General features: G+C 42.2%; 1 protein-coding gene across 10 annotated transcripts in view; it reads right to left on the bottom strand.

Annotated features, from left to right (window-relative positions):
• The window catches only part of CCDC171 (coiled-coil domain containing 171), a 163147-nt gene that overhangs the window by 83909 nt on the left and 65170 nt on the right, over positions 1-14068 (bottom strand). For all 10 annotated transcript variants that reach the window (XR_010083542.1, XR_010083543.1, XR_010083541.1 and 7 more), the window contains 2 exons: positions 2578-3082; positions 1685-1801 (listed from right to left, as the gene is read on the bottom strand). Coding sequence is in view for 7 of the 10 variants with exons in the window: in XM_063423202.1 (XP_063279272.1) it covers positions 1685-1801; positions 2578-3082 (622 nt within the window). In the remaining 3 variants the exon portion in view is untranslated. The remainder of the gene's footprint in view (positions 1-1684; positions 1802-2577; positions 3083-14068) is intronic.

The following is a 14068-nucleotide window of genomic DNA, read 5'->3' as shown; positions in this document are numbered from 1 at the left end:
CAAAGTGTTCAATTTTCCATAAACAACATAAAGAAACAAAACCTGTAATTGTCAGTCAGTTTCGCCATTTAAAAATAATCTTTCATCAGTTCTTTGGGAGAGGAGTCTCTCTTAGACCTTCCATGGAGATTCCCCACTGACAGCCTAGAGCAGTTCTCTTGTGGGTCTCAACTCTCACACAGAGAGCAGCCCAGGAACCTGTCTTTGTGAAGTCCCTCTCATTAGCAGCTTTCCCAACACTGCATATGGGCCATGCTGGCTTATTTAGGGTACCATTTAAAGATGGCTCTTCTAGTATAAAGCAAAGATCTTCTTCTTCCATCTCTAAAATCATCTTTATCTCAAAAACTGGAGGCCTCCTTTTTCCCTAGGAGCAAAGGCCTTCATATCACTTTTCCTCCTCTGTTCAAAATTCTCCATTAAATCTCAATTATATCATTTCACAACTTTTAACTACAGCTATGCATCCTCCTAACAGCATTCATATGTTACAGGAAAGAGTCCATTCTCCATAGTTTCACAAGAAAAAGTCCAGCCAAACGAGGTCACTCCTCCTCCTTTGTCCCACTTAGGACTTTTACTCTCTCTTCACAGCCTTCATGCTGTGTCTTCCCTACGTTCAATCACTTTGTCCTTTTTCTTTTACTCAAGAGGAGGATTAGAGTTTGCAGAAGTCTCATCTGTACTAGAAAGGATTCACCTTCTCACTAGGGCGTGCAGATGGTCACATGATCTCTGCCAGGCAGCAGCCTCTAGGATTTTCCAAAAGGCGCGGGAAGCGGGGAAGAGAACTTTACCACGAGAGATGTCGGAGTGGCCTGGCTGGTGGATGCTTCCCCCTCCACCCTTTGGTCTCATGCAGGGCGGCCCAGCTCGGAGCTGCTCCCTGGGCACTGGGGGGCAAATAACATCTCCCTGCTGGCCCAGGCCCGCAGCTTGGCAGCTGCCGGGACAAGCTTAAAGCTCACTAGGTGTTCGTAGCCAGGGCTTTTCCTCCCCTCCCCTGCTGCCAGCTGCCACCAGGCCCGGCCATGACCTGGCCCGGCACGCCCGGCTGCTGCACGGGTGATGTTACCTGCTCCACTGGCTGGGAGGAAAACGTCTTGGACACAATCAAGACTTATATGGGTATTCCCAAAAGTCACATTCAGCTTCATCAGTGGTCAAACCGTATGTCAGTATCTAAAATTGGGCTCTGGTAGGTCCCTTCCACAGGAAATCACAGGTCGTGACAGGGCAGTATTCCATATTCCTCTTTAACTAAAAACCAAACTGTGTAGACCTATGACAGCTGAGCTCCAGGAAAACAGTTCTTGAATATTAGACCAGTGGGACAAGATAACTAGGAGCCTTGTAAGAGTTACTTCATTGGAAGCTTTTAAAAAACAGGTTAGCCAAATATCTATTTGTGTGGTATAGATTATTTTTAATATCACACAACCAAACAGGCAAAACAGTATATTTGCTTTCTGAAAGCATTCTCCAGCCTTCTGTTCAATGACTTTATATACCACAAGGATAAAGTATCATATCATCAATTAAAGAAAATTCAATCTGTTCCATCAATACAGCTCTCAGGAGATTTGATCCAGAATACTTCAGATAACTCCTAAAAAGGGAGATGATGTGACCACCCTGATCATTTTTTTCATCTTCAACTACAAGAATATACTTTTAAAATTACCTGGTTTGTTAACAACATCCTGCAATTCAGTGACAGAACTGATTATTGCAGCAAGGAGGTTGGAACTAGCAAACCAGCTGAGTGTTTCCACACAGTCAAGATCCTCCTCTTCACAACCTGTGGAATAGAATTGTAGCTACCAATATAACTGAATAACTTAGATGACTAAGTTACTACTTAGTTAAACTACTTTCAGAAATTGACTAAAGGTAAAGATACATAAGCCATAGACTATTTTCAGGACAATTTAGACTGCACTAAATATGCCTCCACAAGCACTAAACCAGAAAAACAGATGAATCTTCTAGTTTGAAAAGCATTTTTGATACCATTTTTCCTTGTAGTGGGATGCATGAGCTGGTTTGATAACAGGAACGGACAAGCAAACTACATGACCTCTGAAGGAAATCCAGAAATCCTACACTAATATTCTACCTGAATCAGTAACAACCTTTTTTGCATTTTTCAGTAGGAAAAAAGTACTACAAGATGTTAATAAAAGAAAAGAATATGCCTTTTCAAAAAATATGTTGGTGGCAAATAACGTAGGAACGTTTCAAGAAATTTATCACGTAGAGCATTTATCACATTTATCATGATGCAATTATTAAGAATATCAAACAATGGGAGCTCATGTGCGTAGTTGTTTGTATGCTCATGTAGCTCATGTTTACTTGCATTGCTAAACAGACTAAGCATTTCCTTTTAGGTGAAATTATATTTATCAAGTTATCTAAAAATTACAAATTCAGAAATTACATTTGTTAAAATGTCATCAAATTTGTGTTTATGCTCTATTATAAAATTACTCATGTTATTGTATTACTCATAGTATGTTATTCATTAACCATGTCATTTGACACAACATTTATCAAAGAAAAAAATTAGCTTACTTGACAGATTATGCTTGCCTTTGGATTCTCCTACACAAACTGGAATTCCAATGCCTTCTTTTAAGCCATTTGTCCAGGTGAAGAGGGAACTAGAAGACTGTGCTAAAACTTTAAGTCTGTTGGCTGCCAAAACTGCAATCACAGCTCTTCGGAATACATAAATCAGGCCTTGGGATTTTCTTTTCTTTAGTTTTGCTTCATCTTGATTGTTTTCCTTATCATCAGAGAGAGCATAAACTAGTGTCTTAATCTTCTGGTTCACTAATTCATAAATGTTCACCTGATCCTGGAGAAGGTCTCTTTGGTAAGACATAGCACACAATCGGCCATACAGAGGATACAGGGCACCTGCCAATAGCGCACAGGCTGCCAGGAGCGAGGAATGCTCCTTCTGAAACTGTGTTAACATCTTTTTCACAGATATGCTTTCAAGAGCCAATTTCTCTTGACTTTTTTCAAGGACATAAATTTTTTCCATATTTTTCTCTGCTGCTTCTTGGTATTCCTGGGATAAGACAAAAAAAAAAGCCAACCAACCAAAACCAGAAGAAATATTAGCAAGTTTTTTTACTTAACAAAATAATTTTTACCTAGAGAAAAGATAAAAGAAAATACTTTTTTTTCTTCACATTCAAGTAACACACTAAAGGAATAAATATTATTAGTAATGATGATGAAAGTATCTCTCCTAATAAGCAGTTAAACAACCAGATATATGAAAACAAACAGTCAAGTTTCCACAGTCTTCAGTCACAAATGGATTCCTGGTTCCTGATGATAATCCTTAGTACTCCAATAGCCTGCACCTGGTTGTCCACAATGCAGTTTTATGAGTTCACCTAACAGTAAGCAATTACATGCTCCAATTTCAGAAAGAACGTCATTCTACAAAGCAGAAATAAAGTTAATATAAGGGAGGAAAAAAATACGGAAGGCTCTGGAACATAAACGTAGACAGATTGGCAGCAGCTGGAAAAGGGGAAGTAAAGGTGATCTCTTAATTACTTTGTAATCAACCCCCTACTTATATATTCACAGATTAATTAGGTCTCATACAGAACTGAGTTTTCAAAAGAACAGTGTAATACAGATGTTTTTGTTTTGTCTAGTGCCATAGTAGATTTTTTTTTAAGTTGTAGAACATTCTTTTTCTTCTAAATGCCCTGAAATACAGAAAGAGGGAGATTTAAAATAGCCAGCTGGTATAGAGAAATGAAGATAAGTCAGGAAAATGCTACGACTACAGTTAGAGGGTGCAGATTGCAGTACTGGAATCAAGGCACTTTGCTGGGAGCTCTAAGTGACCTCAGAGACTTAAACTGATGCGTGAGAGCCTACTGTGATTGAAACAGTTACTACATTTAAACAGGCTCCACTGGTATAGGGAGATAATAAATTTGAAGCACTGTTCATAAAGAACATACAAGCTCAAGTTAAATCCTAATGCTTCAGCTACAATACATTGTCACAAAAAGGCAAACATGGATGGAATTACAAGCCCATATGATGAAGAAAACTGAGGATTGTGCTAAGTTTCAGATACCTCTCTTATTGCTATAGACAATTTTGTTGTCACATGGAGTGACATTATTCCTGTTAGCAGTGGTCTAAAAGGATGCAAAATGGTATCATCCATCCATATTCTTCTGTGTTCTATTTGGTACAGGTCCCAAACAAATGGTGAGCAGGGCACCCTAGTTTCTTTTCCGTCCTCCATTATACAAGCACAAAAGAAAAAAAAATATATATACAGCATCCCTAGAATGAAAATAGAAGATATGTACCCTAGTCATTTCAAAATGTCTTTGGCCAAATAAATATTTTATAAATTTTTAAGGGAGAAAGAATTTGTAATGCTATTAAAATACCTCAGGTGGTACAAAAATAGAGTAGGCCACTAAAAGATTTAATTTCAAAATGCAATTTACAGGCCACATATGTAACTTTACTGTGTTGAAATAAAAGTATGAACATGGACAATACTTTCAGTGCTACTGAATTATTTACAGTGTTTGATTTTTATAGATAAAATCCCTGATAGCATGACTGGAAGGAACTGAAAAGGTACGCCAAATTTAGAAAACAACCTATGGTTTCTGGCCATCACAGGTGAAAGGCCAATATCTAAGTAAACAAACTGTGATCCCTACAGGGCTGTTGAACAGCAATACCAGCATTCAGTGCTCTTGCTAATTAAAGTGCTTTTTTATGCTTTTTGTGATATGGTAATATGCAAAAGTAAATACAACAACCTCTGACTTAAGAAACGTAAGTTTTGCAAGAAAATAGACCTTCTTTCTTTTACTGGCAGATAATTTCTTTTGCTATTCCAGACACTGTTTCTAGAGTTTTCTTTAAAGCTTAAAAGCATAGTTTTTGAAAGAGACATGGACTTTTTTTTCCTAAACATTGGCAAGATGGTTTCCTTTGGTGTTTGAGCTTTGAGGGGCACCTCACTGGGTTGCAGAGCTTTATCAATTCCAAGAAACCTTGAAAAAACCCAGGTGCTACTAGCAAAACTATTTTATCTTACTTCTTACTACACCCTGGCATGGAAACAGACCTAGAAATATAATGACACATACTTCAAAGGTTTTCTTTTGGAGCAGAGCATAGATAGCAGTAGAAGGGACAGAGCCCACCCCCATATGTACTAAAGCTGTCCTCAGGGAGGGCAAGCAAGCAGGAACGCGATGAAGAGAGAGGGCAAAAAGGGCATGAGACATAAGCCATGAGCCAGGGCACCATGACACTGTTTGCACAGGCAGGGCACTGAGGCACTGCCAACTCAAGCACCTAGCAGTGATAGAGCTCAGGTGTGATTTTATTTGGACAAACGTTACTTCCTCTGTGCACACCAGAAAGGTGAAACCATGAAAACCCAGTTGAAGCCCATGAAACCATGTGAAAGTCGAGGTCTCAGGCTGCATGGAATGATGGAGCCTGGCACTGCTCTCAGGGCAGCAGAGACAACAGCTGTGTGAGTTGTGATCAGGTAGATGACTTAAAAAGCCTAATGCTGGAGCTGAGGGACAAAGTAGAAAGACTAACTAGTATTAGGGAGTCTGAAAAACAAACTGAGTGGTGGAGCCACACTCTACTACATGTCAGACAAATACAGCCACTGTCTACTTCACATGAAGCGATGGATCCTCCACCCTGTCACCACCAGGCAGCTGGGGACCTTAGAGGTGGGCGGAAACCCATTTCTACTTGATGGGGGGAGACAGGTGAATCTCCTCTTAAACTGCTTCTCCTTCCCAGGGTCCCTTAGAAAACAGGTACAGAGCCCTGGAATCTCAGAATCAGGGAAATGAGATTGGGGATGAAAGTTCATCTAGGCTGGACTGATTGTCTAGAACAGGGCAGCCTAACTCTACATCATGACCTCCTCAATTAAGAAAAATAGAACAGAAAAATTGTTATAAATGACTCAAAACCCAGGCAGGAATGAGTAAATAAAATTTAACTAGAACTCATTAAAATGACGAAGCAAAGGGGAGCTTGATCTGACCCTGTTTGCCCATCAGAGGCTTGGCTCACAAAATGGTGTCTCCGCCTTTTACACTCTGAGAGTGCATCAGCCTCATTAATATTCATGAGTAGTCCTAATGTCCTTCCAGCACCTCCCAGAGGCTGTAGCTTTGCCCACATGTGTCTACCTGGCTTCTCCCATGTGCCTTTCTAAAGGTGGAGCCCTTCTCGTATCCTGATCGGTGATGCCACGTTACCCTGGCAGGCCTCCCAGCAACAAGAGCCCCCCACTCCCTGTCACCACTTTCAAGGCAAATACATGCCCTCCCCCACATGTTTTACAGCCCTGTCAGCCAGAGCTGCCCGGCAGTAACCACAAAAGGGGAGAGGAGTATTGAAGGGAGAACAGAAAAGGGTTCAAAACTATACTGGAACAACAAAAGTACATGTCAAAAGGACTGTAAACCCCAACAAAACTTCTCCCCACCATACTCAACAACTCTTCCTCATTTGCATGAGCCAATCACCACACCTTATTCATAACAATAGTAATTGGTGACTCCGTTTTCAGAGAAATGGAGAGCCCAATATGCTGACCAGAATTAACCTATACAGAACAATGTTGCCTCCAAGCAGCCCAGATAAGAGATATCACCAAGAAACTTCCCAGTGGTGCAGCCAACTGATCACTATCCATTACCTGTCTACTAGGTGGGTAGCAATGAAGTCCCAGCAAAAAGTCTGTGAATGATCAAGAGGGACCTCAGGGCCTTGGCATAACTGGTCAAGGGATCTGGTGCACAAGCTGTGTTCTCTTCTGTCCTCCCAGTTGCAGAGGATGATGGGGCAAACCCCAGGAAAATCCCACAGAGGAACACATGGCTTCAAGAGTGGTATTACCATCAGAATTTGTGAGGTTTTGATCATGGGTTAGTTTATATCACACTGAGTCTGCTGACAACAAATGAGATCCTCCTGTCTCAAAGAGGGAAAAGGATCTTTGCAGGGTTCACTGAAAGAGCTTGAAACTAGATTTAAGGGAGAACAGACTTGACAGAGAAGAAGTTTGGGAAGGGGAGAACTAAAGTGACCACCCAAGCAGCAAAAGGAGGTTGAAGAGAGGATGGCTCCAGAGTGTACAAGCATCCAAAGACATAAACAGAAGACAGACAATGCACCCCCACTGGCATATTGACACAATCAAATACTTCCATGAAGTGCCTGTACGCCAATGCACACAGAATGGAGAACAGGAGGAACTAGAGATCAGTGTGCAAAGGACTTTGATCTTTTCAATTAGAGATGTGGCGGGAGAGCTCACATGACTGGAATGCTGTAATAAAGGAAATGCTATTTAGGAGGGGCAGACCAAGCAGGTGGGGTGGTGGAGTTACCCCCTCTTGAGGCCACACCTGGAATGCATAGATCTCTGTCTTGGGGTGGCTGATGACTGAGTCATGAGCTTATGGATCAGGATAAAAAGGCAGATCGCTAGGGGTGACACTTGTGGGTTTTGGCTACAGGCCACCTGAGCAGCAGGACAATGTAGACAACAGCTTCTACAGGCAGCACAAAGCAGCCTCAGAGTCACAGACACTGCTTCTTGTGGGGGGCTTTAATTACCCTGACATCTGCTGCAGAACCAGCACCATGAAACACAAAGTGACACAGAACCCCCTTATGCATCTGAAAGAGATCATTTTATTGTAAAAATTGCACCCTTTTTACAGCCTTAGTCTCTCCTGACATAACTGAAACCAAACCAAGGCCTAACAGACCTCAACAGAAGAAGGGCACCCATTGGCTGGCCCAGCGGCAGGGCTGCTGTCCACGCGTCTGCCAGCCAATCAGCTTTCTGCTCATACACTGCCCACGCGCCCCTCCAGCCAATCCCAATCTCAGTTCCAGCTGTCACTCAGCTGGCGCTCTCCTCTCTCCTCACTGCCTCTCAGCCCTCAGCCGACTGCAACCGTGCAGCCGTGCCCTTCCCACAGGGCCTTCTGCTGAGCATCGGCTGCAGCACTTCTACAAGTACAGCCCCATATTCTGCACTTAAAAGCAGTGATGACAACTTCCTGTCAGGTAGTGGAGGATCCCACAAGGAATATTTGTGCTTCTTGACCTCACACTGACAGGGAAGGACTTGTTGGGGATGTGAAGGTTGTGAGATTAGGGGAGGAGGAAGAGCAGCAAGTAAAATGGTGGACTTCAGGAGAGCTAACTTTAGCCTCTTTGGGGATCTTCTTGGAAGAATCCCAGACAAAGAGCCCCTGCAGGGAAGAGGGGTGCCAGAGAGTTGGTTGATACTCAAGGATAAGTTCCTCCAGGTTCAAAGGGATAACAGATTTGCATGATCAAATGAAGAACTGGTAATGACAATTACCCAGGCAGGAAGTACACAAGAGATGGAAACAGGGTCAGGCCACTTGGAATGAAGATAGAGAGGTGTCAGAGTAAGTAGAAATGAGATAAGGAAGGTCAAGGTGCATCTAGAATCAAATGTGGCCAAGCATTTCAAGGACAACAAGGGAGGTGATCCTGCCTCTCTACTCAGGCTTAGTGAGGCTGCCTCCGGAGTGCTTTCTCCAGTTCTGGGGTCCTCATTACAAGAGAGACATGGAGGCCCTGGTGCAGGTCCAATAGAGAGTGACAAAGGGACTGGAACATCTTTCTTACAATAGAATCAGGGAGCTGGGCCTGTTCAGCCTCAAGAAGAAATAACTGAGAGAGGACCTCATACATCCACAATATCTTTGCAGATAAGGTCAGGAAATGTGGGTTAGATGAATGGACCCTGGGCTGAATCAAGAACTGACAATTGCAGAGCTTAGCGGGTCATGATCAGTGGACCAGAATACAGCTGGAGGCCTGCAGTCAATGGTTTTTCCAAGGGTCCAATCTCCTTGAATTTGCTTATCAATGACCTGGAGGAAGGGATCAAATGCACCCTCAGAAGTTTGCTGGTGACACTGAACTGGGGGCAGGGGCTGATCCACCAATGGCTCTGCTGCCATTCCGTGGGACCTTGATCAGCTGCAGGGATGGGCAGAGAGAAACCTAAGGAGGCTCAACAAGGGCAAGTGCCAGGTCCTGACCTGGGGAGGAGCAGCCCCAGTGCCAGCACAGGCTGGGGCTGACCTCCTACAGAGCAGCTCTGTGGGAAAGGACCTGGGACTCCTGGTGGGTCACAAGTTGTCCATGAACCATCAGAGCCCCTGTGGCCAGGAGGGCCAAGGGAATCCTGGGGTGCACTGGGAAGAGTGTGGCCAGCAGGTGGAGGGAGGTGACCCTTCCCCTCTACTCAGCCCAGTGAGGCCACACCTGCAGTGCTGTGTGCAGTTCTTGGCTCCTCAGCACAAGAGAGACAAGGAACTGCTGGAGAGGGTCCAGTGGAGAACCACAAGGATGGTCAGGGGTCTGGAGCTTCTCTCTTATGAGGAGAGACTCTGGGCACTGGGCCTGTTTGGTCTGGAGAAAAGAAGACTGAGAGGAGCTCTCATCAATACCTAGAAATATCTCAAAGGTGGGTGTGAGAGGATGGTGCCAGACTCTTTTCAGTGGTGCTCAATAGCAGGATGAGGAGCCGTGGCCATAAACTAAAGCACAACAAGTTCCACTTCAACATAAGGAAAAAAACTTCCTTACACTGAGGGTGGCAGAGCACTGGAACAGGGTACCCAGGGAGATCATGGAGTCTCCCTCTGTGGAGACATTCAAAAACCTCCTTGATGTATTCCTGTGTAGCCTGTCCTAGATGACTTTGCCTTGGTAGAGGACTTGAACTAGATGACCTCTGGAAGTCCCTTCCAAACCTAACAATTCTGTGATTCTCATCAGTGTCTACAAGTATCTAAAGGAAGGGCATTAGTGGATGGATCCAGGCTCTTCTCAGTGGTGCCAAACAATAGAAGAAGAGGCAATGGGCACAAACTGACACACAGGAAGTTCCACCTGTGTAGTGGTTTGGGTTTTAATTGTAATGGTTTCTTCCTCTGTTCCTCCCTGGCTACAATGGACTTTTCCCCAGTTTTCACTGCCCCCTAAATTGTCAATCTCCTAAAGCCTTCCCCATCCACTGTTGTGCCTCCTACTTTCCCTGTCCATGGTCCCTTTGTTCTGGAAAAGTCTGTTTGATCCAAACTGTTATTGGTCTATCCGAGTTTCAGCCTCGCCTTGTTGTTCCTTATTGCTTCCATGTATGTCACTCATTTCAGTAAATCCACCCCTGTTCCTTTCCCATTGGTTGACGCTTTGTCCCCTCCCTGAGATTCTCCCCTAGATTTAAACCCTGAGATTTGTCCAGTCCCTGTCCTTGGATCTTGACTCCTTTCAGGCAATAAACCTTCCTGGAAACTCAAGTCTCTGGACCTCCCTTCAGTCTTTATCCTCCACCTAGACAGAAGCTAGTTCCTACCGTTGGGCTCTGGCTCCCTTGAGGTTCTGCCCTGGTGGTGTGCTCCGGGGTAGTTCCCCTGCTGTGTGTGGTGCCGGCAGACTGCGCTAGCAGAAGCTGAGGGTGTTGTACCCTGAGAAGCACTGTGTCACACCTGAACAAGAGGAGGAACTTCTTTTCTGTGCAATAATCAAGCACAGATTGCCCAGAGAGGTTGTAGAGTCTCCCTCACTGGGGATATTTAATCCCATCTGGATCACATCTGGACACAATTCCGTGCAGTGTGCTCTGGGATGGCTCCCTTGAGCAGGGAGTTGGATCAGATGATCTCCTGTGGTCTCTGGCACCCCAACCCGTTCTATGATTCTGTGACTCAGTGATTGCTGTAGTTTAGCTGGTTTATTTTTCCAAATATATGTATATAGATCTATACCTTTAAACAAGATCAACAGTCCTGTCCTCCCTGTACTGTGTTTTAAGTACATGGGCCAGACATGTGTACCAGACACCTGGTAGGTCAGGACTGGTACAGTTACACACACTTCTTTTCCTCCCTTTTCACCGACTGCAGTGACTTTTCATGTACTATAGCCCATTCTTTATGTAATTCACCTGCCTTGCTGTAAAAGGCTTCCAACCGAGAGAAAAAAAAAAATCCCAATCCCCACTTTTTTTTCTCCTCAGGGGATATTTTCCTTTTCCTGTTTAGCAAACCTTTTATTTTTCTGTTGAAATGGAAATTTTTCAAGTAGTTACAGTATTTTTCTCTTACAAAATGTTTTTGCATATTGGAACAAACCCCTTTCATTTTAAGCAGTTGCCACAAAAAATGGGGGCAGATTAATAAATGTCTATATAATAAACAACAACCGGTAGTTAAAATTCAAAGGACATTTCCTATGAGACTATAAATAATAAATAATTTGTGTGAGGCTAAGGAACAGGCATAGTAACATTTTCAAAATGGCACACTATCAAATCAAGAGGACTAGACTCCTGCTACAAAGGCAAAGAAAAAGAACATGCATTTTAAGCTCCATTGACTCTCCAAACATGGAGACCACTGACAAAGTGTGGTATCTACAGAGTGCCTTGTTTATTGCTGAATCTGTGATAAGGCTACTCTGGGAATTTCTGTCCTAGAGAAAAACAGTAAAACTGCTGTCTGATTACACCATCCATCTGACCTACAGTACCAGCTGTGAAGTGGTACCTATTAACATTCATAGATCCTATTGTGGAACCAGGGACCCTGAACAGTACTGGCTGGGGACAGAAGCAGTAGCAGGTGTCACCACCACTAAAACCTCTAGATTTTGCAGGATTTTAATTATAAGGAGACCATTCTGAAAAGCCCTCTCTTCTGCAGTTCTAATAAACCAATACAATAATTTTTAAGATACATTACTTATACTGCTGTGCACTTCGAGCTCCCTGTTAACTTTTGAGAGTGTGAATTGACACTCTGTGGTTTGCTTTCACACCCATATCAACAATTTGAAAAACTAAAGAAGTCTCAACACAGGACCTCTGAGGCAAAAATATCTAGAAGTAGTCATGGAACACTGGTTGAAGACAAAGTTACAAACAAAAGGAAGAGTCCTACAATGTACCATTAGGTTGATGCAGGACAGCAAAAATCACTCATCTTCCCTTTTCAGAATGGAACTAAACCCTACAAGGGGTTATTTCACTGAAGTGCTTGCAATTAACACTCAGATCTTTGGATGGAAAATGTAGCAAATTGCTACAGTTTCCTTGTAGTGCTAGAACAAGTGTCCTAGAGTGAGGAGACCCCCAGCTGAACAATGAAATACTAGCAAATTATATTCCACTTGCACTGATTATATGTTTCCTATAAAATTTAATGAATAAACCTTGCTAAAATAATTAAATTTAAATATTGCTTTCTGAATCTTTATGTAATCACTGGCAGTCGGTAAATCTTAAAGATCCTTTGAAGACATTCTGTAACTTGTGGCACATTTTTCCTTGTTTCCTCTGGAAATAAGGCTATGAGAGTAGTCTGCACACCTCTGATTCAAACAAAGCACTGATCTTGCACACAAATACAGCTAACTGGCTCAAAATGCAATAGGTAAAATACAGTTAAGCCAGGAAAAATGGGCAATCAGGACTAGGACAGCCTTAACAGTAGACATTTATGGACCCTACAGATGTCAGGAGAGGCAAGGCTTGATTTGGTATTTGCAAATAGAAAGTCAGTCACAAATTAGAAATCGAGAAGAAATTATACTGTCTTCTTGAGAGTTTGACACTGAGTGGTAAGGAGGACGAACTGGAACACAAGATGGAAAAGAGATTGTTGAATCATCTAAGTGTATACAGACATTGCACTACCTAGATTACAAAACTACCAGCTTGCACTCCAACATTACCTAACCTGTGTTAGAAAACATGCCCAGATGTTTCTAAGGGAAAATATTTCCCTTTTAGCATTTCAGTAGTCCTGTACAGCAAGCTGACAGATGAAGTTTTTTCCAAAAGACATGCCTAAATATGCACGCCACAAAAAAGTGACATATTTTCAGTACATGCTTTACATGCTATACAATCTATGCAATCCAGCTGCAGAGACTGGGTGTTTCAGCATCATCCCAAAGAATGGTGCAGGACTGCAGAGCACCTATTTTTCACAAAACACTGGAGTTTTTGAAGACATGAGCCACTATCCATAGCAGGAAGAAATCTAAATTGTGTAACTCCACTTTTACTTTGAGAGGGAAATTTAATTTTTAAAATTAAAATGAAGCTTCTTTATTCCACTATTCTTTTTGTTGGCAAATGAAAGCCATAAGCTGAAACTACACAATGTTTAAAATGTAATAAAAATCTGGATTATTCCACTTATTCCACTCATAGTGATGTTTTTAGCCTTGTCAATATCCAAAGTGAAATGTAAATATCAAAAAAACCTAGAAGATTGTAACTCAATCCTAAGAGCTCACCATAAATTGCTCTGTAAAAAGAATACTTCATAAATGTATTTTTCAGCACACAAAGTCTTCCAAGACTAAAATCTGAGTGAATTATAGCATTCTTCAGATGAAGTAAGTCGCAGGTGGCGACGAAACAAGACAGGGACCTTATTTCCTCAATTTCACAACACTTCTAATTGAAACACATGTAAATGAACATGATTGAAAAGATGGTGAATGGTGGTTGTAGAATAATAGTAAACATTTTAAATTGCAAATAACTTGTCTAACAATCAGCGCCAATAGTTTCACACTTTTGACCCACTGCTCACTGTATCATCAGTGTACCAGCATCCTCTAATACTGTTGAAATCTCCACTGCTAATTGGTTTTTAGGGTCAGAATGCATATACCTAAATATATCCCCAGATGACATCATTTTACTGTAACTCTACATTGTCTTTGCAAAGCACGACACTGAAAAAAATCACTGCTGCCTTTATATAATTCTTAAACTAAAAAAATTCAATCTTACAGCCTTAACATTCTCAAAAAAATAAAAAAATCAGTAGCAACTCTAAGTCAAATTAGGCAATTCACTTCTAGAATGTTTTAACAAAGACATTTATTCCTTATTATAAATGAAGTTAATAGTAGCATGGAGCTTGCAGGTTTTTTAATTTTA

Source organism: Prinia subflava, chromosome Z, assembly GCF_021018805.1.
Source record: "Prinia subflava isolate CZ2003 ecotype Zambia chromosome Z, Cam_Psub_1.2, whole genome shotgun sequence".
NCBI lineage: Eukaryota > Metazoa > Chordata > Aves > Passeriformes > Cisticolidae > Prinia > Prinia subflava.
This window is presented reverse-complemented; position numbering and strand designations above follow the sequence as displayed.